Raw genomic sequence first — 27643 nt, forward strand, 5'->3', positions numbered from 1 at the left:
AAAGTAGGTGGGTTAGAATTGCAAGAGAGTTAATTATCGAAATGGTCCATTGATTATAACAAAATTATCAATTTGGTCTTGATTACTTTTTTTGTCTAATTAAGTCCCTCAATTTTAAAAATCTTAACCAATTTGGTCCTCCGTTTGTTTAACCGTCAGACCTCCATTTACTCGGGACTAAATTGATAATTTTGCTATAGTCAAGAAACCATTTCGATCATCACATACAACATTCCCTCTCTTATTAAACCGAAGAGTTAATTATCGAAATGGTCCCTTAATTATAGCAAGATTATCAAGTTGGTCTAGAATAAACTGACGTCTAACAGCTAAACAAACGGAGGACCAAATTGGTTAAGATTTTTAAAGTTGAGGACTAAATGAGACAATAAAAAAAAGTAATCAATAATTAAATTGATAATTTTGTTATATTCAATTGATATTTGGATGCAAGATGTAAAAATAAATATTGTTGAATTGTAAATATATGAAATGATAAAATGATCTCTTTTGAAAGTGATAGTTCCATTCAAATATGTTATATGTGAGTCCGTTAGTGGCTCCCGAAGGGCGAAGGGGCCTAACTAATCAATTCATCAACTGCAATTGGTCTATATACATATATACATACACGAGCGCAGCGTCACGGTAGTGTATTGTCATCCTCTACATTTCTCCAATTCTTTCGCCCATTCACACAGCCCAATCACTCCACTGCTTTTTCTCCTACACACTCGCTCAATTTCAGGTACTTTCTCTCTCCCTCTCTCTATACATATGTGTGTATGCATAGTTATGTTCAGTTTATTTCTTTCCCTTCTTCCTTGGTTTTCCCTTTCTTCGCGTGAAATTAGCTAGTTAGGTGATTGATTGATTGATTGTTTCCGATCCGTTTGAGAAATTCTTTGAGAAAATGGATCTGATGACTGGGGTAATTTTGGAGGTGAACAGCGCGAAGATGCTTAGCGCGGTTCTTCCCAACGGGAATGCGGCGGCAGCGGCGGCGGCGGCTGAGCTTTTCGCTGACGGTCGGTTTAATCCGACGGCTATTGTGACGGAGCCGGTGCCTCCTCCGGTGCAATCGGACAAACTGGATTCGCCCCCTGCGGCCAATGGAGGGAAGGCGGATAAGAGGGAGATAGTGTTGGGGCGGAACGTGCACACCACGTGCTTGGAGGTCACGGAGCCTGATGCCGACAACGAATCCACTGGAGATAAGGAGGCCTACATGGCTAGCGTCTTGGCTCGTTACCGTAAGACTCTTGTCGAGCGGACCAAGTATCATCTAGGTGCGTATTGTTGCGCTTTTGATTTCTAGATCTTTCTGTGTTTTATGTTTTAGTATGCACTGTACGATATGTAAAACGCCAATTATTTGGATTTTGGATGAAAAGTGGCATTTATTAAGATAGCTAAACTAGGAAGGTAACTCCAAATGATCTGTGGTGAGGAGCGTAATCTGAGATCTTGATATAAATAAATATTCCCTTCTTTACTACCTTATCGAGAAATGGTTCCATTTTGTGAAGAGATAATTTAGATGACAGTAATTAACTGTGGATTTCTTTTTAAATTATTATTAAGCTTATTACTTTTAGTAGTCAAATTAGTTTAAACAATTTAGTTACTTTGAAACTACCAAATAATTAATCATTATCAACTTAGGGATCCTTGTAATCAACCTTATAAGAGCTTGTTATTTGAAATACTAGACAAGCAAAAATTTAACCCTGAACTAAGGACAAGGGAGTTTTGGGTCTCAAGCAAACCCAGTGATTTCTTTCCTTTTCATTCTTTTCTTGTGTTTTTCTTGCCCATGACGTGAGCACATAACATATTTATGTCCAATAATCCTTGTATTTAGCATGTTTTTGTATCTACATTGAATTATTATAACGAATTCACATTTCTTATTACGGAGTATTTGGATTTGAATTCCTTGAATTTAATGTGTCCACATTGAAGAATATCTAAAGAATTCATGTATTTATCACTTGGACTTGTACTCCTTGCATTTAATGTGTTTTTGTCTCCAAAACGAATTATATCTAAATGAAGCATGTCTCTTATTATTCTGAGTGTCTAATTTTACAGGGTATCCATACAATCTGGATTTTGATTATGGAGATCTTTCACAGTTGCAGCATTTCTCCATTAATAACCTTGGTGATCCATTTATTGAGAGCAACTATGGTGTCCACTCAAGGCAGTTTGAAGTGGGTGTTTTAGATTGGTTTGCCCGTTTGTGGGACATTGAAAAAGATGAATACTGGGGTTATATTACAAACTGTGGGACTGAGGGGAATCTTCATGGAATCCTTGTTGGGTTTGTACATTTTTCATTTCGCTAGTGATTAGTGAATACATCCTTTTCTCTGTTGAGTTTGTCTGAGGGATAGTCCACATAAAAATGTTAAATTCACTTTGCAGGAGAGAAGTCTTTCCTGATGGAATTTTGTATGCTTCAAGAGAGTCACACTATTCAGTGTTTAAAGCTGCACGAATGTATAGAATGGAATGTGAAAAGGTTAACACTTTAATCACTGGTGAGATTGATTGTGCAGACTTCAAGATGAAGCTTCTTCCTAACAAAGATAAACCAGCAATTATCAATGTTAACATAGGTACAATACCTTGCTTCACTCTCCCTCTCACACATTTAAGCCTACTTGCAACATATTTCTTAATAATAGTTCATTTCTTTCTTCAATTGCAGGAACAACTGTGAAGGGGGCTGTTGACGATCTTGATCTTGTTATACAAACCCTTGAAGAATGTGGGTATTCACATAATCGGTTTTATATACACTGTGATGGAGCCCTCTTTGGACTTATGATGCCATTTGTGAAACGTGTAAGTAAATGTTGCCTTTGAGCATCCCAAACTGAGAACACAAGTATCATTTGTGGTAAAGTTCTTCGCTTTCACATCTTACCGTGACCAAGCTCATTTGTGTAATTAAATAAAAGGGGAAATTGTTCTGTCTCTGGCAGTTTAGAAGCAAACGCTAGAAACACTGGCTGTTGGTGGAATGTCAGCTGTATGATCGTCTAGATTATATTTTCCCCTTCTTATTGTTTCATTTATCAATTATTTTTATTTATCTCATTTCACTGTCATGTACAGGCACCAAAAGTTTCTTTCAAGAAGCCTATTGGCAGTGTTAGCGTTTCTGGTCACAAGTTTGTGGGATGTCCAATGCCCTGTGGTGTTCAGTTGACTAGGTTAGACCACATCAATGCACTCTCAAGCAACGTGGAGTACCTTGCTTCAAGGGATGCCACCATCATGGGGAGCCGAAATGGCCATGCTCCAATCTTTCTCTGGTACACACTGAATAGGAAAGGGTACAAGGGCTTCCAGAAAGAAGTCCAAAAGTGTCTTAGGAATGCACACTACCTAAAGGATAAGCTTAGAGGAGCTGGCATCAGTGCGATGCTGAATGAGCTCAGTAGCACTGTAGTGTTTGAGAGACCTAAAGACGAGGAGTTTGTTCGGCGTTGGCAGCTCGCTTGCGAAAGAAACATGTCTCACGTTGTCGTGATGCCCAGTGTAACAGTCGAGAAGCTGGATTGTTTTCTCGACGAATTGATTCAAGCTCGGTCAGTTTGGTATGAAGGTGGGAATTCAAAACCTCCTTGTCTTGCAGAAGATGTAGGGGTTTCAAACTGTTGCTGTGTCCTCCACAAATGATGCAATAATAATCCAGAAGGCCGCAGTTTCATTCTAGGTTTGTGTTTGCCAGTGTGATAGTGTATTACTTCTGAATCTAATAGTCGTTGGTTTAGAATGTGTTTCCTCGGGGGTTTCGGTGTGCTTGTAGTTTTTAGTTTTAATTCCTACGGATACGAATTTATAATTTTCGTATTCATTTTAGTGTTCAAAAACAATATGCACTACACATTAATAAACCTGCGACACTTTCCTGACAACTGACTTGTGAGCCTATGATACCATTACTTCCAACAAATGAAAACCTTATTTATAATTTTACACATTTTTTCCTGTTATTATTATTATTATTATTTGTATAATTATATTTGAGAGAACTAAACTATAATAATACTTAGAATCCCTACCAACTTAAGCTTAGTGGATATATGGTACTGGCATGGGATTCTAGAGGAAATTATGGTTATAGAAAATTGCTCCAAAATAGAAGCTATTTATATGAAGGGCAGTTAAGGGAGTCTTGCCAAGTGCTGATAATTTAAAGAGGAAAAATGTGGAAATCCCCACCGTTTGTGCAATGTGTTATAGTGAAGAAGAATCGGTCATTCACACACTATGCAAGGCGTGTTTGGGCTGCCTCCCATCTGACGGTACCAATTGCTTCAGCGAATTGAATGGTTGGACGAACTGGCGTTATGCATGGAATTTGGACTGCTAGAAATTAACTTGGCAGTATGGGAATCTAAATTGCCAGCACCCGCGATGATCTGGAGCCTGGCGGGAGGTGGAAGCTTGTGTGTCTGTAGGTTTCAACGTGGCAGCAGTCCCTCGCTTACAGCAAAGCCTGGGATGCAGCGTTGGTCTGTGGTGTGGATGAAGCATCAAAAATCGCATCCTTCGGTTGCTTATTGACACCCCGTGGTATAATACAAATCAATGCACCATTAATCACTCAAATCAATGCATCCTTAATCACTCAAAAATGTATTATAGAGTACTCAAATATACACCGCACACTAGTACCTGATAACGGGTCTATTGAACCTGTTGACGAGTTTGACATTCTCGTTGAGTGGTGTAATATAAATCAATGCACCGTTAGTCACTCAAAAACGCACCATAGAGCATTTAAAAATGCACCACAGAGCACGCAAATATGCACCACACACTAGCACCCGATAACGGGTCTATTGAACATGTCGACGGATTTGACACCCCCGTTGAGTGGTGTAATACAAACCAATGCACATTTAAAATCAATCAAAAATGCACAACAAAGTAATTAAAATGCACCACACACTAGCACGTAATGCATTGTCGAAATATACAAAATTGCCAGGGCATAATTTCTCTTCTTCATTAATTTACAGTCATTTGATCTCTTCATCTTACGGTTCTAATATATCCGCATGACCGCACGGGGAACTAAGGCCACATATATATATATATATATATATATATATATATATATATATATATATATATATATATATCTCTTAAATTGCATATATTATGTATTCCTATTCAAATTTGAATATAGATGCATTTTATAAAGATTTGTTTTTGTCTTTTTACACTTATTTACCCAATAATTAATTTTAATTTCCTAAACATTTTAATCATTCCAACTATGTTAACCGCTCTATATGACACGAAATACAACACAATTTAAAGATGGGTAATCTGTAACTCTCCCAAGATGAATCATCCTACTCGTTTTTTTTTACATCCACGACAAATTTTACTATAAACCATGGTCCACATAGTAGCATGAATGATGAAATAGTACGGCACCGTTTGATGGTAGTAGGATCTATGTCATAATCTCTCTCATCTTCGTTGTGATCTTCTCATCAGCTTCTCCCATTTTTATTTTTCTTCTCAGCCTCTCTGAAATAGTTGATTTCGATCGTCAATTTTTTGATCTGTCCGAATTCTTTGCTCACCCCAAGTTGCATTGTTGTGGACTCACCAAATTAAGGTGGACATCTTAAGGCTATCCTTATCCAAGCAATTTTCTCTCACTTTTTAAAATGGGTTCCACTTCCACACCATCAAATTTACAAATTATCTACTATTTGTTCTACATTCCTGCAGTATTCTCTCACTTTCTAAAATGGTCTCACTTTCATATTATATTATAAATATAATAATAAAATAATATAATAAATAACTAAAAGTACACAAATAAGAAATAATAATAATAATAATAATAATAATAATAATAATAATAATAAGTACACAAAGGCTACCGTTGTTTAAAAAAGCTTGCTAGACACATGGCACAAAAATTAAAACAAAAAAAAAAAATTAAAATGTCACTTCGATGGCCATGTCATTTAGCAAGTGGTAGTATCTACCCTATACTTATATTTGGGAGTTGCCATTTACCCCTCAAAAATGGCACACCTTGCTTACCATTGATTTAAAATCTAATGGATGAAATTTTTTGATCTAGTTTTTTATTTATTTTTTCATTTTAATTGCCCTAATTTTTAAAGAAATAACAACTTTACCATTACTTTTTTGTTTTCTTCTCTTTGCCTTGATGTGATCTTTGTCTTCTTTTTTCTCCATCATTCCAACATTCCATTATATTCTTTTTTTTTAACATTTTTTTAAAGAAAAACCACTACATTATTCTAGCTAACATCTTCATTCTCTCCCTCAAAATCAAATCTAATGTCCTCCCGCATGTTTCTAATTCAATTCTTGTATATCATGTTGGTATCTAAATAACTTATTTATGTATTCTTATTTATTTTGTCATATAACAATTATTAAAAATTATATATATTATTATTTAAAAATTAGAACATACTCGTTTTAAAAATAAAAAATAAAAAATTAAAATATACTAATTAATTGTTGGGCATGACGTTTCGCGCAAAGCGCGTGCCCACGACTAGTTTTTGGAAAAGGATAGCCTAAGTCATTTAAAAAATTATATGAATGCGTTGGTGGTGCTCGGCAATGACGAAATCTAGTGGAGGTTCACCAAGTTCTATGGCAATCCAGAGAGGAATAAACAAAGGGAGTCTTGGTAGTTGCTTCGTGAACTCTCCACCCGTAGGCCGTAGCCCTCTCTTGTGGCTGGTTATGGGTGACTTCAATGACATTAGGAGCCTAGAGGATAAGCATGGTTACCATCCCCATCCTAAATGGTTGATGGAAGGATTAAATAATGCCATAACAAGCAGCGGTCTCAACGAATTGGACTTCAAAGGGGAGGCACAAATTTACATGGGAACGAGGTAAGGGCACTTCGAATTGGGTTGAAGAACCTACCTGGACCAATTTGAGAATGCCAAAGCCATGTCTTGTAAGACCCCGGCCTATAAGTGACCACCTCTCCCTTATTTTATGGCATATTTCTACTGTTCGTATTAAATCTAGTAGAAGGTTCAAGTTTGAGAATTTATATATGGCTAAGGGAGAGAAATTGTAGAGTTCTTGTGTCTAAATGTTGGGTATCTTCGAGAGGGCAAAACCTATTGTCTAGACTGGGGTTTGTAGCAAAGCACAGTGGGAATGGGGGAGGAAACTCACCATATATTTTCAGCCTAGAATTGATAGTTTGAATGGACATTTTTACCCCGGCTCTTAACGCCTAACTAACACTAACTGGGCGTTTGGTTCACTGTAATTTCGTTGTAGTTGAATTGCAATTCAATGGATGCCTCAATTACATTGTTTGGTTGGAGTGAATTGCAATTCAATAAATTTGAAAAAGGAAAAAAAAATAAAATGACACTACTATCCTTAGTTGTTATTATTATTATTATTATTACACAAGGGTATTTTAGTCTTTATACCACTTCTTTCCTTCTTAACTCCAAAATTCTATTTCTCCCTACCAAACAACGTAATTTGAATTCCTACTTTATTCCCACCGAATTACAATTCATTTCCCCTCTAATTCCTTCCTTCCAACCAAACACCCCGAAGTTCACGGAAGGATTTGCAGTGCTAAAACTCGATATGAGTAAGGCTTATGACCGCATTAAATGGTCCATGCTTCAAGCAATTCTTCTCAGGATGGGTTTTAATGATTGGTGGGTTCATCTGATCATTGAGTGTGTATCCTTAGTCAGTTTCCAACTCTTGAATAATGGTGAAGTTATTAGTATTGTTCATCCCTAACAGGGACTTGGGTAAGGGGCCGGGACCCCTTTTCCCCATACTTATTATATTTATTCTGGTGGCAGATTATCTTAGTGTGATGCTTAGAGACTGTGAAGAAATGGGCTTGATTTGATGGTGTACAGATTGCCAAAGGAACTCCAAAAATCACCCACCTATTGTTGATAGTTTTCTGTTCTTTAGAGCCAATCCCATAGAAAGCCAGGTGATTAGAGAAACTTTGGATGAATGGAAATCTATAAATGAGAAGGAGATAACCCACACTCAACAAAGACCAAATTTCATTACAAAGTGGGAGAGGTCGGTTGCTGGATGGGTAAAAAGTAATGTGGACGCAACAATTGATGACCAAAGAGGCTGTATGGGATTTGGTTGGATCATTAGAGATGAAAATGGAGGCTTTAAGGCAGCAAAATATGTTCCATACACTGGAGCATGCTCACCATCACAAGTAGAAACAATGGCAATTCGAGAAGCTCTAAGTTTGCTCAAAACACAGAATTGTACTCACTTCCATATTGAAACAAATGTTTTTACTTGATGTTAAACTCCAATTTACTTCATATTTTTTCAAATGCGTGCATCTCATTTGTTAAACGATAGCTACTCATATCTTAACTAGGAAAGCTCTTTCTATGTTTGATTGTAGGGAATGGCTTAACCATCCCCCTATTTTCTGTGTAGTATTTTGTTTTTGGACCTTAGTTAAATGAATGTTATTATTTTATCTTTAAAAAAAAATTATGAATAAGGGTCAAATAGGCCATCGAACCGCACATAATAATACAATTAGGCCATTGAACTCAAAAAAGCTACAATTGAGTCCCAAAACTAACCCATTTCAAGTAATTTGTCCAATTTACAGATTTTTCCCCTTTCTAACATGTCACACAATTTAAAATATCTTTCAAAAAGGTAATTTTTTTAAAAAAACTTAATTTAAATAAACTAAAATTATTATTATTATTATTATTAAAAAAAAAAAAAAAAAAAAAAAAAAAAAAAAAAAAAAAACTCTTCTCCGCGGGAGACGAAGGTTGTCTCCGGCCAGAGACGAGGAAACCTTCTTTGTCTCTGGCCGGAGACGAAGATACGTTCTTCGAAGTTTTTTTTTTTTAATTTTAGTTTATTTTAATTAATTTTAAAAAAAATATTTTTTAAAAATTTTTTAATTTAGGTGACCTGTTGGAAAGGGAGAAAACTTACAAATTGGATAAATTGCTTGAAATGAGTTAGTTTAAGGACTAAAATTGTAACTTTTTTTTATTTTAGTAGCCTAATTGCATTGTCGTGTGCGGTTTGATGGCCTGACCTTTATTTCAAAAAAGAGGTAATACCATTTGAGGTCCTCCGAGTATAGTGGTTTTGCCACGTTTAGTCCTAAACTTTCAAATTGACCATCTGTGGTCCTTCAAGTTTTAAATTTAACCACTTGTGGTCCAAGTTAACCATCCATGGTCCTTTAACTATTAAAATTTGACCAACCATGGTCCTTTCAACAGGACTACCACTGGTTAAATTTTGAAACTTAAAGGACCATGGTTGGTTAACTTGGACCACAAATGGTTAAATTTGAAAGTCGAAGGACTACAGATGGTCAATTTGAAAGTTTAGGACTAAACGTGGCAAAATCATTATACTCGAAGGACCTCATATGGTATTAACTCTTTCAAAAAACTATTAGACTTATTATTCCATATCATTTTCTTCAAATATTCATTTCATTAAAATCCAAATCTCTCTCTCTCTCTCTCTCTCTCACTCTCACACAAACAAAAACAAACGCCACACACAAAAGTAAGGGTAATATTGAAAATATACAACTTTTTAGAGCTAACAAATTATTTAGGGGATGGAAGTGTAATTTCCAAAATAAGAAGAATAAAGATTGTGACGTGTTTATTTGCAAAATTAAAAAAAAAAATAAAGAAAAGAGAGAGATTGTGACGTGTTATTGCTATAGATCTCAAGGGTTCAACTGAAATTTACCATAAATAGATTTTTTAATTGGGTCTTTATCATAGCAAAAGATATTTGTGTTATTGCATGTGTATAGAATCTAATAAACACAAAAGATAATGAATTATTAATGTTTATTCTTATGCACCATTTTGCTTTATGTTGTGGAGAATATTTTCTTTTATAGATTTATAAATTATTAAATTATATATATATATATATATATATATATATATATATATATATATATGTGTGTGTGTGTGTGTGTGTGTGTGTGTGTGTGCGTGTGTGTAAAGATGCTTCCAGGTGAAAGATGGGGTTAGATTTGAGCCGTTGATCAAATCTAGATTAACGGCTCAAATCAATGAGAATTTAAAAAAAAAAAAAAAAAAGGCGTTGTTCAGGATCTACTACTGGCTACTCATAAGCAATTCTACTTTCTTTGATCTCTATTCTGATTGCTGAAACATGATTGGAAAATGATAGTTGTTGTGTTTTGGGACTGCAAAAAAAAAAAAAAAAATGTGTGTGTCCTCAATTCAAGAAACAAACTGTAAAAATTGGTGCAACCTTAAGAAGAAAAGAGAAAAAAAAACGCACCTTAAGAATAAAAACAAAGCACCTTAAGAAGAAAAACAACGCACCTTATGAAGGAAAACAAAGTACTTTAAGAAGGAAAGAAACGTACCTTAAGAATGAAAATCACGCACCTTAAGAAGGAAAACAACGCACCTTAAGAAGAAAAACAACGCACCTTAAGAAGGAAAATCATGCACCTAAAGCACACAAACCACGCACCTTAAAAAGGAAACACACGCACCTTAAGAAGGAAAACCACACACATAAAGCTTTAGACCGACGCACTTAAGTTTCAATGACTAATGCACCTTAAACACACAACACAAAAATCACGCACATTAAGCACGAAAACCACGCAACTTAAATTTGACCTAGATGCAAAAAGATCAAAATGCCACCGCGCTTTTTTTAAATCCTTATTAATCCCGAATGTTGATCTTGACAATATCAATGGCTCTCATCTCACTCCACGTTCGCACCTGAGCACACCATCCACATTTGAACCATATATATATATATATATATATATATATATATATATATATATATATATATATATATATATATATATATATATATATATATATGCAGTGAGTAATGTGCGTGAGTTTTGTACTTAAGGTGCGTGAGGGTCTTGTGTTTAAGTTGCGTGAGTTTGTGCTTAAGGTATGAGTGTGTACTTAATGTGAGTAGTTGTTGAAACTTAAGGTGCATGAGTTTTGTGCTTAAGGTGCGTGAGTTTTGTACTTAAGGTGCGTGAGTCTTGTGCTTAAGGTGTGTGAGTCTTGAACTTAAGGTGCGTGAGTTTTGTGCTTAATGTGAGTAGTTATTGAAATTTAAGGTGCGTGAGTTTGTGTTCTTAAGGTGTTTTGTTTGTGTGCTTAATGTGCGTGTGTTGTGTACTTAAAGTGCGTCAGTTTAATGCTTAATGTGCATTCAACCGCACAACCGCACGAGAATCCCTCCCCGCACCTGATCCCTTCCTTTTATATATATATATATATATATATATATATATATATATATATACTGAAAAAAAAAAAAGTCCTCTAATAACATGTTTCATATTTGTTAAAAATACAAATAGTCGAATACTTATAAATGACACTACACCCACATATTTTTGAATGTGGGCAAGCGATTTTTAATCTTATGGGTATTTTTAGAATTAATTCCTTGTTAACCCCTTATTTATTTTAGACCATTTTTTTAAAACATGTGTGTATGTTTCCACGTGCAATATGTGTGTGTATGATAGGGACAGAGGAACCGGTTTTGTGGGGGCCAACCCCAAAAAGTTTTCACTAATATAGTATATGTACTCAGTGTGTCTCTCTCTCTCTCTCTCTCTCTCTCTCTCTATATATATATATATATATATATATATATATAAATAAAGAGAGAGAGAGTTGTACTACATAGATTTTCAAATCATACTCTGAAAATTTTATTTCCTAATATAATAGATATTGATAAATTACTTTTTTCATGTGAGTCTCAATACAAGTGTGTATAAATCAATATATTTTATATGTGGGATAAAAATTGAGAGTATAAAATGAGAATACATGTAGTATTTTCCATATATATATATATATGTGTGTGTGTGTGTGTGTAATTATTATATATATATGTACACATATATAAATAGATCTCCGTATAATGTTTCTCAATATTATGTAAAAAGTTATATTAATAAAGTAATTCAATTATATGGAGGTTTCAGGTGAGAACAACTTTTTCAGTAAAAGGTGTGGACATATCCATACTCTCTATCTTACAAAATCAAGAATTATGATCTTATAATTACTAAACTTTTAAGTTTACAATAATTATAAAATGGACCTCGCTCTTAAAAGTTTTTAATAATTATAAAATTGACCGCGTATCTTTTTTACTAAAACCCTTAACCATTGATGAACCCTGATGGACGGCTGAGATCAATCCTCACTTTTTACGAGAGGACTCTGTTATCATTGATCATTCTCTAATATGTGTGTGTATTAAATCATATGAAAACAATTCTTTAGGAGAAAATTAAGAACCAATCTAAGTTTTATATATGGAAAAATTGGACGGTTCAAATCAGATTTTAAAAAATACAATGACATTTTCATAATTATCAACAACTTTACTATACAAACATGAACACTAAAATTTACACTTCTCAGAATTTTCAGGTTTACACATCTAGTTGTTATAAAATGCACATTTAGTATTAAAATATTGCACATTTTGTATTAAAAGATTGTACTTGCAAAACTGCGAAAGTACATTGCACTTAAGGTTTGGATTTTAGAGTTTTTTACTGAGTTTTTTGTTTTATTTAGTTTAGGATTTCACTTTTTATTGCTTAGGGTCTAGCATTTACGATTTAGATTTAAAATTTAACATTTTCATTGATTTTTTAAAACTTATCCAGGTTTACATTTTTAATTGTTACTGATTGCATATTTAAGTGTTCAAGTTTGCAAAGTGAAGTTGACAATAATTATAAAAATGACATTGTATTTTTTAAAAATCTGATCTGATCCGTCTGATTTTTACATATTCGTTCTTAGTTTTCTCATGGGGTGTGTTCTCATGGGATCATAAGCCTATATATATAAAATAGAGATCAAATACGAAGGATGTGTCCAGGTAAAACATGTGGGTTAATAATAGTCATTGATCTTTCCAAAATCAATCGTCCAAATTGAACACTGATTAAAAAATGCGGTGACATTATGGTAATTTTGCGTATTATTGAAAGTTTAAGATGCGTATTCTCAAAGCTTAAGGTGTGTCATTTTAACACTTAAGGTGTGCCATTTTAACACTTAAAGGTATGTCAGTTCTACACTTGAAAACTTAACATTATTGTTGAAACTTAAGGTGTGTCATTCTAAAGCTTAAGGAGTGTATTTTCAAAGCTTAAGGTGCGTCATTTTAACACTTAAGGTGCACTATTTTAACATTTAATGTGCATCGGTTATACACTTAGGGGGTGTTTGGTTCACGGAATGTTACATTGCTAGGAATATTATATTACTGGAAATGTTAGATTACTGGGAATGTTAGATTCCTGTGTTTGGTTTAAAACTAGATATGTAAATAAGACAACGATAATAAGATAAATTGATTAAAAAATACAAAGTCCAATATTAGTAATAAGACAAGGTAATGTGAGATTACGAGTACTGTCAAAGCGAGCCAGCCCGTCCCATTAGGCTCGCCCCATCGCGGGCCTAATTTCTAGCGGACTTTTGCGGGTTGGCCCGCTAGGCCCGCGGGCTAGGGCTCATGCAACCCTAACCCACGCCCACGCGGGTTGGCGGGCCCTGCGGGCCGGCCCACGAACTCTTTTTTTTTTTTTTTTTTTTTTTTAAATAATAATTCAAAGTTAAACAAAATAAGTAATGTTTAAAAAATTATATATATATATATATATACACACACACACACACTGTTGTAAAAATCGCGCCTAGGCGCCCGGCCTCCTAGGCGGCCTAGGCGCTCTAGGCGTCCTAGGCGGTCCTCAAGCGCCTAGCGATTTTTTCAACATTGTATATATATATATATATATATATATATATATATATATATATATATATATATATATATATATATATATATATTTACGAATGCACTATATAAGAAGTCACAATCTTAATTATTTCGTATGCCGTATCCGTAAGTGTTAACTGATTTAGCCCGTGGGCTGACCCGCAGCCCGCGCGGGCTAACCCGCGTGGGTTGAGGGTCAATTCCGGCCCGCCCCGTTAGGCCCGTATTTTCGCGGACCTATTTTTCTATGACCCTAACCCGCCCCACCATGGGACAAGGGCGGGCCAACCCACGGGCTTCGGCCCATTTTGACGGTACTAGATTACCCAAGAAATTGGAGGGTATCTCACATTCCCTTCCAATAGCTAAAAACTTAATACGGAGGTTATTGACATTCCCTGGGAAAGTTATATAACCTGAACCAAACATGAGAATCTTATATTACCAAGCAAATATAACTTTGGTTATCTTATTTAACCTGAACCAAACGCCCCCCTTAAGGTGCATCATTTTAACACTTAAGTGCGTGATTTTACCACTTAAGGTGTGTCTTTGTAACACAACACTTAAGGTGCGTCATTTTAACACTTAAGGTAAGTCATTCTAACACTTACATCAAGTTTGGTTCACGGAATGAATTTAGAGGGAATAGGAATGCTATTCCGCAGGGAATGGAATAGGTAAGGAATATAATAGGAATTGTATTTTGTTGTTTGGTTGGCTGAATGAATAGACTTTAGTTATTGTATTCCAGTGTTTGGTTGGTTAAAGGAATAGAAATGGAATAGGTTTTAAAGACATAAATACCCTTATACAAAATAATAATAATAATAATAATAATAATAATAATAATAATAATAAGAAATATGATTATGATATACTGAATGTTATATATATATATATATATATATATATATATATATATATATATATATATATATATTTATTTATTTATTTATATTTATATTTATATTTATATAAATGTATATGCATGTGTGTATGCGAGAGAGAGAATAACAATAACAATAATAATAATAATAATAATAATAATAATAATAATAATAATAATAATTATTATTATTATTATTATTATTATTATTATTATTATTATTATTATTATACAAATACATATTTATATTTATGTTTATTTTCCCACTTATCCCACATCGGTTGGAGAAGTAAGGAATGGAGCCTTGAGGCTCCTATAAAAGGAGCCTCAAGGCTCCATAATTTCAATTGCAATGCTCATCCGCTAGGCAAGCTTGCAATGCCCATTCGCTAGGCATGCAGATGGGCAGACTACTTAATTTAAGAGCCAAGGCTCCATAATTAAGTAGTCTTATACAATTAATTTTTTGTATTTACATATATATATATATATATATATATATATACACACACACACACACACACACAAATAATTTATTTAAATGTATACATTTATATAATACATTATATTTATTAAATAAATATAAATATTATATAATGTGTAAAGGGTATTTTTGGTATTTGTGATATAAAAGCTATTCCCAAGGACATGAGAATAGCTAATACCAAGGCCCCCCTAGGAATGGCTATTCCCCGGTAATAGCTCATTCCTAGGCATGTTATTCACATGACAAAATGATCCAACCAAACGATGGAATAGGTCTATTCCAATGAATGTTATTCCATTCCTGACATATTTCATGAACCAAACATGCCATTAATGTGGGCAAATTATTGTGAGAACCATGATCCATACAGTGTTATGTGGACAATAACAAAAAGTACATTTTTAATATACTAAATGTACATTATTTTTATATTGTATGTACATTATACAATATAATGTACACTCAGTACAAAAATAATGTACATCCCCTGAATACAATGTACATTATTTTACAGTATACAAAATATGGTTCATACAACTTGTGTGGACCATGGTCCACACAATAATGATTGCTTAATGTGTGTCGTTGTAACACTTAAGGTGGGCCATTTTTACACTTAGTTTCTGCCTTCCTAGGACATGCATTTTTTTTTTATTGATTTGAGTCGTTGATCCAGATTTGATCAATCTGAGTTCAGATCTCACTGCATGACTTAGAGTAGTTGGTTTGTCGCTTGACTTAAAAGTAATGACTGGAGGCGGCAATATAGAATTTGAATCCCAATAGAAACATGTATGGGAAAGAGGTCCAAGGATTGTGGGGGGTCAAGTGAGAAAATGGTCAAATAGGCCCTCAAACTTCACTTGAAAAGTCAAGTAGTCCCATTAAACCCATTAACATTGTATTACTATCACAGGTCACTAGAGTTTTGACACCCTTTTGGTGGAAATTCTGATAAAAAAAATGACCAGTAACTATTCACCAGTGATTTTTTTGTCGAAATTTGCGACGGAGGGTATCGCAGGTCACTAATCAATTTTTAGGCTTCATTGCACTAAAATACAATGTTGATAAGTTTATTTACAATTTTAAAATATTTAGGGACCTAATTGACTTTATAAGTGAAGTTCAAGAACCTTTTTTTTGTTTTTTTTTTTTTTTGAATGCTACTAGCTCTATTACATTGTAGTATCTGTTCATATACTTTCTCAACCTACTGAAACACAAAGAGCTAACACAAAGAGCTAATAACGCCTCCACTGAGGCTCAAACTCACAACCTTCCAAATGGAAGTCCAACCCGGGTACCATTGGACCACATAGTCCTGGTGAAGTTCAAGAACCTATTTGACCTTTTTTTCTAAAATATAGAAGAGAGAGAGAAGGAATACAAGTTTTGGGGTGCATCCGTTACAGCTGAAAACTTGAAGGGTCTAAGTTGAATGATTTTATTTTAAATCAGCATTATTGAATACGGAGTAATTTATTACAGTATTATTGTTACACCTCATACACGTCTTTATTAATTAGAACCCTATCCATTTCCAAGTTCCAACTCCACTTTTGTCCCCCTTCTCTCTCACACACACTCACACCTTCCGGTGCGTTTTTCAAACCTTCCGTTTCCTTCTCTTCAGAGTTCAGACACGCAGAGCGAGAAAGAAGGACCTGAGTTTCCACTTTCCATTGGTAATGGCGGACCATTTTGCTCACGCTTCTTCACTGAAATTCCTGTCTGATTCCTTCCCCCTTTAGATACTCTCCGATCGCCTGGTCAACCGCCATGGAAGTTATTTGACTTTGGTTGCCTCATTTTTCATCCTTGTTGTACGGATAGTGCGGTAGACGCTGCAGAAATTGTGCGGGAAAGTTCATGCGCATAGATGGATTTTGGAGAAGGTGTGGGGGAGAGCTCGTCGCCGCCTCGGAGCGTCGGTAGCTCCGGTGGCGGAGGAGGAGGAGCTTACGACATAAGGAACGAAGTGTACAACCGGCTGTTGGATAGTGGGAATGAGGAGGTGATTAGAAATCCGGAATTGCTCAGGGAGCAGTTGGAAGCTCACTTCATTCGCTTGCCTTCCAGGTTTCTTCTTGTTTCACACGCAAATAACATTTTTTTTTTCTTTTTGTCGACTATTTGAAGATGGATCTTAAGGATATACTTCTATTTAATGTAGATTTAGTATAAGTTAGTATTTTGATTGGGAGACCTCTTGAATTGGCTTTCCTTTTAAATCCTTTTTTTTTTTTTTTTTTTTTTTTTTTAACATATGGAGATTAATGCAACTTGGAGCTCAATAGCTCATGGAAGTTTGGACTTATATATATCTTACAAGATCCATTTCACTTTTTTTAATTGAAATTTTATTAAAATGTAGGATGATGAAATGTAGATTAGTGTTTAAAAAAAAATTTAGATTAGAATTTAATGTTGCTTTTTACATGAATTTTAAACACCTTGTCAATTATGGTGGAATTTTTGTTTTAGTTATGGGCTGGATATTAATATGGATAGAGTGGAAGATGTGTTATTGCATCAAAAGCTTCTCACACAAGCCAAGGATCCTGATAAGCGGCCTGCTTACCATGTCCGCTTTCTAGAGGTACTCCACCATTTCATCATACAGCATAGAACTGCTAATTGCCAGCACTTTCTGCTTCAGCTCAAGCAAATACATCTTCTACTGATGCTCAAAAGTGGCATTCACCCTCCTGCTTTTGTGCATTTGCTAGAATGCTAGATAGCTAATTTATGCACGTTTGGGCTTAGGACAGGGAACATAATGGGATTTTTGAAAGCATTAAGTTAAATTTGAACAGACTAGATAAGAAGATTTTAATGGGTTTTAAAGGGGTGGCTTAAAGGTGCGGCCTGCTCTCATGGCCTGACAAAAAAGAAGGGGTGGCTTATTGAATAAGCGCACTTCATATAACATGTCTTTTTTTTTTTTTTGGTGTACCCAGGGTTTCCACCATTGGACACAATAACATGTGTCTTATTAATTTAGTTGCATCTTTGGTTTCTTTAGAGACCAGGCTTCATCTTCCTTTCTTGTATTTCCTTGTGTTTTAATTATATGGGTAGTGGTGGGCCAAACCTCCTCTTGATTGGTGATTCTCCGTTTTGGCTAAAAACAGATTGCTTTAGTCAGATTTAGATAATGATATTTGAAGAGACTGGAGAAAGGATGCTGAATGGGGCTGGAAGGTCATAGAGCTAAGATTACAACCTCGTAATAGAATTTGCTCTAGGAAGTCCAATACATTACCTATTGCTACTATAGTTATGATCTTCTGATGGAATTGATTTTCTGCTTATTTCCTCCTCTCTTATCCATTGCCTCTGTTTTTGTTTATCCCCCCTGCTGAGCAGAATTTTTGGACTAGAGTCGATGAAACTGAAGATCAAGACATTTTAAAATTTTCTTCCATGTCAAAGCCGCATTTCAATGTAAACGATGCTGAAGGGATCTTGCATTCTGATAGAAGGTGATTATTTTAGTTACTTTTATCACTGATTTGCACGTTTTGATAAGAAAAGCTACTTTTACTAAATAAGTATTTGCTTCCGGCTCTCTTTTGCCCTATTACTTGTCAACTTACTATACAAGACACAGGACTAGTGTGAATGACTTTGAAGCCTGCTCTAAGCTTGAGGATCTAAATTTGGATGTTAGAAAGAAATTCAATGGCACAAGGGTGGGAAGTCCTGAAGAAAATATTAACAGAAGGTAGTTTCTCAGCAAACTTCTTTTGAACTTCTTATTTCTAATAGTAAACTTCTTTTGAACTTCTTATTTCTAATAGTAAACTTCTTGAGCAACTATTAAACCCATCAGTTTGACCAACTATTAAACCCATCATTCTGATTTATTTTGACTAGGGATGGGCATTGGGATCCAAAATTTAGTTCAGGTATCTGAAATATTTCTAGTCTGTTTGGATCTTGCTTTGGCCTTTGGGTATCCAAAATTTCCGACACTGAGTCCCAATTTTAAAACTGAAACTCTGAAAGCAATCTCTCATCCATATACATTATATTTGCCTGCTAAGAATCACCAACTTTGACACATTTACATGAATAAATAATTAAATACTATATGACAGCTACTACTGTTGAGATTCAAGCCACTGTAGTTATGCTTTTTCATTGAGTACTACAAACTATTGTATCAACATTGTGTCAACATACATTTTAACAAAAGAACTCACCATTTCACTAGCTGTGTAACATCTAAGAATTAAATACTATGGAGTTTTCGTTTGTAGGCAAAAGAGGTGGACAACAAGCTCTTTTGAGTTCATATTCCTCTCAACGTCCAAATTGTGAAGCTTCGTTAGGTCCTTATGTTCTGCACTAAACCAGCTCAGAAAGAGAGGGTTCGTTAGACGTGTTTAAGAAGGCATAGGAAGGTAGCAGCCAAAGCAATATAACATCAATAAATAAAAAATGAATAACCCTTTAAGCTCAGTAGATTTCTTCTAGGCATTCCCTGCTCCAGCACTGTATGTGAAGATTCACCTATCTTCCAGGAGTTGGTGCCTCACCTTTTGAGGCACCACCAATACTGGCAGCACTGTCACCTTTCTCTGAGATGTCATCTCCTCCACGGCTCCACTGGTGCTCAACAATAATGATCTGGGAATCCAGGGGCTTCTCCAATCTGGAATTGGAGCACAGTTGCACAAGAGCCATTAGGTGAAGTGGCAAAATTAGGGTAGGGTTGGAAAATGGATTAAAATTTTTAGAATTTCCAAACCCTTTCTGAATATAATTATTGGATATATGTATAAACAACAGATATATGAATTTCACAAATCCCCGAACCATAATTGATTCAATTCCACCCAATCTGACTAATTTGGATTGGGTTTCAGGTCTAGCTATTTTGCCCATCCCTATTTTTGACACTTGAAGTGAGAATCTTTGGGGATTACATAGATGGCTATAATATCAAACATCTGGGAGACTCTAGCATGCAGATTTTTTAGTTAGCAAATAATCAAATATTAGAATCAGGGGGAATTTTTTTGTTGAATTTTATCATAAACAATATTACTCCATAATTTGACTTTGCACTTCCCTTAGCTAGGCAGTTTTGGAAAATTTTAAATACTTTAGTAAGTTTGCCTGGTAGATTTGAATAATATTTTGGCATCTTCCCAGTATATATGTGAATAAAATAAATAGCTGTTTATCAGCTTATGAATAAAAAATCAGTCTCTGTAATTCCAGAGATCCAGTCTCAAAGCCAAAGATAATTAAGCTTAAAATTGAAAGAAAACCACATTCACTTTGTTACACAGGAACTATCTTGCTGTTTAAAAAGCTGTAATTGTTAGGGATGGCAATTTCACCCAATTCCCTGCCACACACATGCATATTTTTAAGGTTAAGAACTAAATATTTGGTGAATTTTTGTTGTAGGATCGAAAGTGTTATTATTATTATTATTTTAAAATAACTTTTTGGGGAGTTAACCGGGGACTAGGAATCCCCATCCCCGTAATTTTCCCACATGGACAGGGGTAGAGAAGAATTCTCTTCCCCCGGTGGGGATGGGGAATATGCCCCCAGCTCTGCCCCATTGCATTTCCTCATGTCAGTGCACACCTATTAGGAAGGCTATTCCCATAATAAATTTATATTATTATCCACATGAAAAGTTACTTGACCACTGGAAGGTGAATTGCAGGGAGGTGGTTTCATGTATTTCAATCCATGAAGTAATATTTTCTACCATTGACAAGCCCAAGCTTCTTAGCCAGGTAATGCAAGATAATCCACATTGTAGTTTATAAAGAATCACCTTATAATTTTGTGCAACAGATAATCTTATTGTCTCTCTGACTTTGAGTTATTATAACATTGAAGACAGTGACCTGATTTATCTTCATTATGATCTGTGATCTTTCAAGTAGGATATCATTGCATAAGATATCTATTAGGGCCTAGCTTTTAAAAGTTGGTTGATTCAAGTTTCTTAAAGGGATTTCTAGGACATCTCTTTCCTTTTTTAGGATAAGTGGGATTTTTTTTTTTTTTTGAGAATAAGAATAAGTGGGATTTCTAGACATCTACTGTACATTTTTCTAGATTTTTGTTTTCTTATCTTCATGATTATTCTATATTCTTGTTCTTTCTTTCCCAATATACACCTGTTTTGTGGCCAGTTATGCATAATTATTGTTCCTTCTTTCATCAATTCCAAACTTTAAAACTTCATTTTGCCCCTATATAATTACCATATGATGATTTGACATGTGAATTGCTTGATTTAAATGGAAATTAGGGCACAAAACCAGTGAATCACCAGCATGCTAATTTGTGAAAGGTTGGCTCTTTTTAATTCTTAGATCATATCTGAAGAGAATAAACAAGGTTTAAGAAACCATGTAATTGGTGAAAAAACTGCATACATTTGTTCTGCCAAGCCCCTTTATTTACTGGGGAACTCACTACTGAACAACTAAATACCTAACATGGAAAGAGAACTGAGAAGTTTGGAATTGGGAGGGTGGAGTAAGAGTGCAAAGATAGAAAATCCAAAGGAAGATAGAACTGGGTCTGAAAATTTGTTTTATTGTGTTTTTGCAATTCATCCTAGATTTTTTGTGAAATGGGATCGACGGTAGCTATTGTTGGAATCTTTGTTGGTGGTTGACTGGGGTTGCACACCTGTGGTGCTTTATTGAACTTCCTTAGCTATCAAAATAAGAAATCATTGTCAGACAAGCTAATTCTGATTGCTAGCAGTGTCCTTGATAAACTTTAAGAATCTGACTGAAGTACTGAACTGTCTCCTTTATTTATTTATTTATTTATTTATTTTTAATGTGTTTAAGGCACATTATCTTCATTAGACTTTAGGTTAGCTACATAATTTCAAGGATTGAGGCTAGAATTTAGACAATAAAAGGCAATATTGATCATTTAGAGCATTGTTTTTCTATATTTGTATTGGAAGGGATTTATTTTTTATTGAATGTACCTCTCTTCTCATCATTTGTTTTGCGTTGGAGTTGTATCGCACCTGATTTCCTCCCTTTTCTTCTAGCTTTCTGCTTTGCTCTCTGACATAGGACTTAACATCCGTGAAGCTCATGTATTCTCCACAACTGATGGCTACTCGTTAGATGTATTTGTGGTGGATGGATGGCCTGTTGAGGTATGGTTTATATTGTCCAAGATTCAGGTCCTAGCCTATAGCCTAGTGGTTGGCTAAGCCTCACAATGGCCTGGGTTGAATCCCATCTCTTTTTGATGTGCCAAATTGTGGTTTATTTTGTCATTTCATCCTTCGATATAAATATTTTGTTGTTATATCCTTAACAGCATCTAGTTAGATATAACATTCTGTTTTTATGTGCTTAGATATCAGTGCATAATAATGCTGCTGATTGCTAAAACATAACCAAGTCTTGCATGAAATAATCAATTTTGATGATCCCATTTATAATTTGATGCAATGTAAATACATACTAATTTCATCTCTAAGTTGCATAGGTTCACATGGATTTCTTCTCATTGATTATGAGAGACAAAAATAGAGCTTTGAAGTCATTAGGACAACCTTTCACAAGGTAGTTGTCATAGGATAGCACAAACATATGATAAAAAGTGAGCATTGTGATTATATTCTTGCATGACAGGAATGTGTGGTGAGTCCAAATGTTGCTGACTTTGCAATGTTGTGCTCAGGATCCAAAGGGGATGCTTGAAGAATTGGAAAAGGCAATTGCTAGAAGTGAGGTAATCACTTTGTTTATACACTTTTTATAACTTTTCTGCTAGAAGTTGGCTTCATTTCAATGTGTATATATAAGACACAACATTTTTCAAATGAAGTGTAAACTCTAAGGGACCTTTTTAAGATTGCATACCCTAAAACCTAAAGGAAGAAGAAAATGTATAGCATGTGTATATCTACAGATTTTTGCTAGTATAGCTTCATTTTCTCAAATAACAAACATTCACCATTTGGCAAAAGCCATATATGAGATGTTTGTCCAGTACATGAGCTGAATTATTATTGAAATTGGATCTCCAAAGGGCCAACTTTTCATCATCTGTCATTGAGCCATGAACTAGTTAAGCATTGTCTTGCTTTGAAACCTTGAATATGGACTGAACTAGTTAGGATATGAAATTCCAAAAATGTCCCTTGAGGTTAAAACATTATTTAATTATTAACAGGAGGGCATTGCTTACTACTCCCTTAACTCATTTTATGTGTCCAGTTTGGTTAATGAGAGTTGACTCAAGCGATTTTTTTCCCCATCTTACGCTTTGCTAATTTGTAAAGCAAATTGTTCTACTTGTATCACAATACATTTATAAGGTAACTTATTGCATATATCAATGCCGCAAAACAGAATATATTTATTGTTACTTCTATTCTGCTTTTGTCAGCAGCTTGTTTTCTATTTTTATTTCAATAAATAAATATAAATTTCAAATGCAAAATCATATATTTATGTCTTGAATTCTCAAGATTCTCACTAGCATTTGAGGACCTTGTGGTTGAGCTTCATAGCCATTGGATGTTAGTTTTCTTCTTGTGATTTTCTATTTACTTTTCTAAATATATCAAAGCAGCTGACATCGACAAACCATTTCTAGTGACAATTTTGGGTTCTATTTGGTAATGTAGGGGTCATGGTCTGGTTCTTCACATTCTCAGTCATCAGTGGAAAAAGCTATTTCTGCACAAGCAAAATTTGAAGATTGGGAAATTGACAGAAGATTACTGAAGATAGGGAAAAAGATTGCATCAGGATCTTGTGGTGATCTGTAAGTTAGATATATCTCAGTAATGTTTTATATGTGATTTCCTATTGTTGTAACCTCTTATGGTATTGTTTTCTTCATAATATTTCCGTGGAAAAGGTATCATGGTGTATATCTTGGTCTTGATGTTGCGGTGAAGGTCCTTAGATCTGAGCATTTAAATGACTCTTTGGAGGATGAGTTTGCTCAAGAAGTTGCTATTTTAAGGTAAATAGTTGTAGCTCTTATTAGTAGATGTGTTCTTCATATCCCATCTCACTGATGTATCTTGCTATAAATTTTTGATATCCAAATCTATTTGAAAACAACATCAATACTTGAAATGGGTAGAAAGTACTTTCGTACTTATCCTTATGGGCAGTTAGTGTGGCATATTTGTGTGGCTATCTACTGGCTGATTTTATGTGGTCTTTTGCATTATATGCAGGCAGGTCCAACATAAAAATGTCGTACGCTTCATTGGTGCCTGCTCAAAACCACCTCTGTTGTGCATTGTCACAGGTACACAATTACATATCCGTAGGAAATACTTCCCGTCTTTTTGCTACGTTTTTGGACTAATGTCTGTGTGGTAATTCTGATGGCTTGAGAACAACTTTAGTGTAGCACCATTTGGCATTTTGTTAGGCCTGCTCTTATAGTAATTTATTATTGTTGATTTGTCCATTCTCTTAGTTTATTGAAGCTGTTAATTGAGTATAGTTTTCTCACCTAATACTGTATCTAAAGTTATCTGTTTCATATTTTGGATATGAATTTGCTTCATGAAGCTCTTGCCATCAGCTGTATTTTTCAATTAGTGAATGTAAACTAGAGATGTACGCTTACTAATATGTTGCTATTAATGTCTCATGTAGAATACATGCCTGGTGGAAGCTTGTATGATTATTTGCATCGGAACCATAATACTTTGAAGCTCTCACAACTATTGAGATTTGCAATTGATGTTTGCAAAGGAATGGAATATTTGCATCAAAACAATATAATCCATAGAGATCTGAAAACTGCAAATTTACTTATGGATGTAGACAAGGTATTGGTTTGTGAATGCAAAATTTTTGTTGTTCTTTGCATAATCTCAACATTAGCAATTTGGCATGGGAACAGAGTAGGTAACAATGTGTTTCATTGCATGGGACAATGTTGCAGGGTCATAACTGATGACTTGAATGGATTACATTTTTATGAAGTTCTCCATGTGTGCAATTACAATCTGCATTTTAGCTTCTCAATTCTTCTGTACAGATTTGCCCTAATTTTAATGCAATGAAAAATGCTTGTGGTCATTGGGCCGAGTTACATTTTGCATGCAGTCTTTAATTGCAGCAATCAAAGAAGAATGTCGTTTATCCTTCTATTTCCAATACATGAGTAACATGATAATACAATTAGTGAGCTTCTGCCCCTTAAGTTTGTACATTGTTTTGCTAAGATATATTGGAGTAGTTGGTTGTCTTACCCTATGTTGGTCTTTTAAACTTCCCCTCTTATTGGAATATATTATCTTTCTTTTTGTGTTCTTGGTGTTCTGCATTTGCCAAATGAAGAAGTATTCCTCCTGACACTGAAGATAATTTCATTTCTTATTTTCACCTGTCTGATGAGTGACTACAAGTGGGTGTGTGTATGTTTGTATGAAAAAGTCATTATTATTCCATAAATGGATGAATGCTGATTATCTGGTCATAGGAATGATCAAATGAACATATTTCTAGAAGCTTCTGTTAATTTTAATTTCTAGTTGCCTGGGATATGACTTGGAAATCATAAAACTCATTTGCTTTCTCAAACTGAGGATTGTTTTCATTTAGCAAATTAACTGATAATTGCATCACAAATTGGAATATACTATCCTTTTCCCCCAGTTTCATCCATTACCTATTGAGAGATTTTCAGACTTTTGATGTATTGAGACCATATAAAGACCCTGTATATTATCACTGTGGGGAGGAGAGAATTAACTTGAATATGTCTTTGTGCCAAGATGTTGGCCTTATTTGTTTATCAATTATTTGCAGGTTTATATTCTCCTTTGCCTCTTTGGTATAATTTACTATGTTGTTTCACCGATGCTTATATTGATTTTGTAATCTTTCACTAGGTTGTAAAAGTGGCAGATTTTGGTGTTGCTCGGTTCCAGAGTAAAGGGGGTGTCATGACAGCTGAGACTGGAACATACAGATGGATGGCCCCTGAGGTATGAAATCACAAAGTCCTTTTATAGAATGAATATCCATGCATACAGATGTGCCTTTCATACGTTGTTAAAACTGCATTACTAGATGTTTCCATGTATTGCATTGGATCTACAGTGAACTGTGTGTATTATAAAAACTTTCCTATCCTTCTCCTCAGTCGTCACATAGTAGGCTGATTATTAGAGATCCTACGAATCAAGAATGTAGTTAATGGTTTTGAATTAATCTTTGTCTGCAGTTGGGGTGAGAGTGCCCGAGTTTGTGCATTTCTTCACCTGGGACTGTGTACTATGTAACAATATCTGTGTGATGCATGTTTGAATGTCTTCATCCCAGGTGATAAATCATCAACCGTATGACCAGAAAGCAGATGTATTCAGTTTCGCAATTGTTCTTTGGGAACTTGCAACAGCCAAGGTATCAATCTCTCTTAGAAAGAAAACCCCGGCTGCTCTTTTCAAAAGGTAAACTTTGTCTCCTTGATGATGCAGGTCCCATATGACACCATGACCCCTTTACAAGCTGCACTCGGTGTGAGACAGGTTTGTACCTTAAAACTGCAATTTTGAATGGAATTTGGGGGGAAACCGGGGCTACAGACTAAGATATGTATACCAAATTCATCATTTTAAAAAAAATTGTTTTTATAATTAAATAAATGTATGGCAGGGTCTTCGACCAGAACTTCCTACTGATTCACACCCAAAGCTGGTTGAGTTGATGCAGAGAAGTTGGGAAGCAGCTCCTAGTGAGCGACCCTCGTTCTCTGATATAAGACCACAACTTGAGGAGCTCCTAAAGGATGTTAATGTTGAGGAGGAGGTATGTAAAACATCCATACTTTTATATATCCCTATATATACCCCTTTTGAACTTGAGAAGTAAACTCCCCTTACCTAATCACAGGATGCCACTGAACTTGAAGCACCAAATGGAAGCTGAATAGAAGAATACTCTCAATCTAATATATATAATTATATATATATGTTTTGACATTTACCACTTTTACACGTTTTAGAATTTTGAAATGATCATAGTATAGTAGAGGTAAATATCTAACATCACACGATTGAATGCTAGGGTTTTTGTTTCTCCATACCCCACCCCCAGTCCCAGTTACTTTAACATCTTTGTAAAGGATTTTCTTTGTTTTTGATGCAGCCAGCTGATAGGTATGTTGTTGATGCTTACTTTTATATCTGTGTTTTTCTCCCCAGTGTATCAGTTATTAGTGAAATTCAGCTTCATGACTTCATCCCACTTGACACTTCCCCATGGTTTAATATAGTATTTAATTAAGTGAATTAATTTGGCTTTTAATATATGTTTGTAAGTTCCAATTTTATTAGTAACAACTAATGTGCTCTTTGATTCACTCTT

General features: G+C 34.9%; 2 protein-coding genes across 7 annotated transcripts; both read left to right on the forward strand.

The window, feature by feature from the left end:
• Nucleotides 1–577: 577 nt before the first annotated feature.
• Nucleotides 578–3932, forward strand: LOC109184826 (serine decarboxylase). Of its 3 annotated transcripts, none has more exons than XM_019334874.1 (6): nt 578–748; nt 952–1289; nt 2095–2326; nt 2431–2624; nt 2717–2853; nt 3127–3761. In XM_019334874.1, the coding sequence occupies exons 2-6, from the start codon at nt 959–961 to the stop codon at nt 3691–3693; spliced, it is 1461 nt and encodes a 486-aa protein (XP_019190419.1). In that variant the 5' UTR covers nt 578–748; nt 952–958; the 3' UTR covers nt 3694–3761. The 3 variants fall into 3 exon arrangements, with proteins under 3 accessions (XP_019190419.1, XP_019190418.1, XP_019190417.1); XM_019334873.1 differs by having other exon boundaries at nt 597–748; nt 944–1289; XM_019334872.1 differs by lacking the exon at nt 578–748 and having other exon boundaries at nt 841–1289; nt 3127–3932.
• A 12893-nt stretch (nt 3933–16825) lies between these two features.
• LOC109184827 (serine/threonine-protein kinase STY46-like) lies at nt 16826–27571 on the forward strand. Of its 4 annotated transcripts, none has more exons than XM_019334875.1 (16): nt 16826–17357; nt 17763–17877; nt 18648–18763; nt 18886–19005; nt 20971–21043; nt 22333–22443; nt 22977–23027; nt 23929–24068; nt 24165–24272; nt 24493–24566; nt 24923–25098; nt 26167–26262; nt 26600–26680; nt 26755–26805; nt 26933–27085; nt 27167–27571. In XM_019334875.1, the coding sequence occupies exons 1-16, from the start codon at nt 17158–17160 to the stop codon at nt 27203–27205; spliced, it is 1704 nt and encodes a 567-aa protein (XP_019190420.1). In that variant the 5' UTR covers nt 16826–17157; the 3' UTR covers nt 27206–27571. The 4 variants fall into 4 exon arrangements, 3 of the variants coding, with proteins under 3 accessions (XP_019190420.1, XP_019190421.1, XP_019190422.1); XM_019334876.1 differs by having other exon boundaries at nt 27170–27571; XM_019334877.1 differs by having other exon boundaries at nt 18892–19005.
• Nucleotides 27572–27643: the final 72 nt, after the last annotated feature.

The sequence above is a fragment of the Ipomoea nil genome, unplaced genomic scaffold (genome assembly GCF_001879475.1).
Source record: "Ipomoea nil cultivar Tokyo-kokei standard unplaced genomic scaffold, Asagao_1.1 scaffold1286, whole genome shotgun sequence".
NCBI lineage: Eukaryota > Viridiplantae > Streptophyta > Magnoliopsida > Solanales > Convolvulaceae > Ipomoea > Ipomoea nil.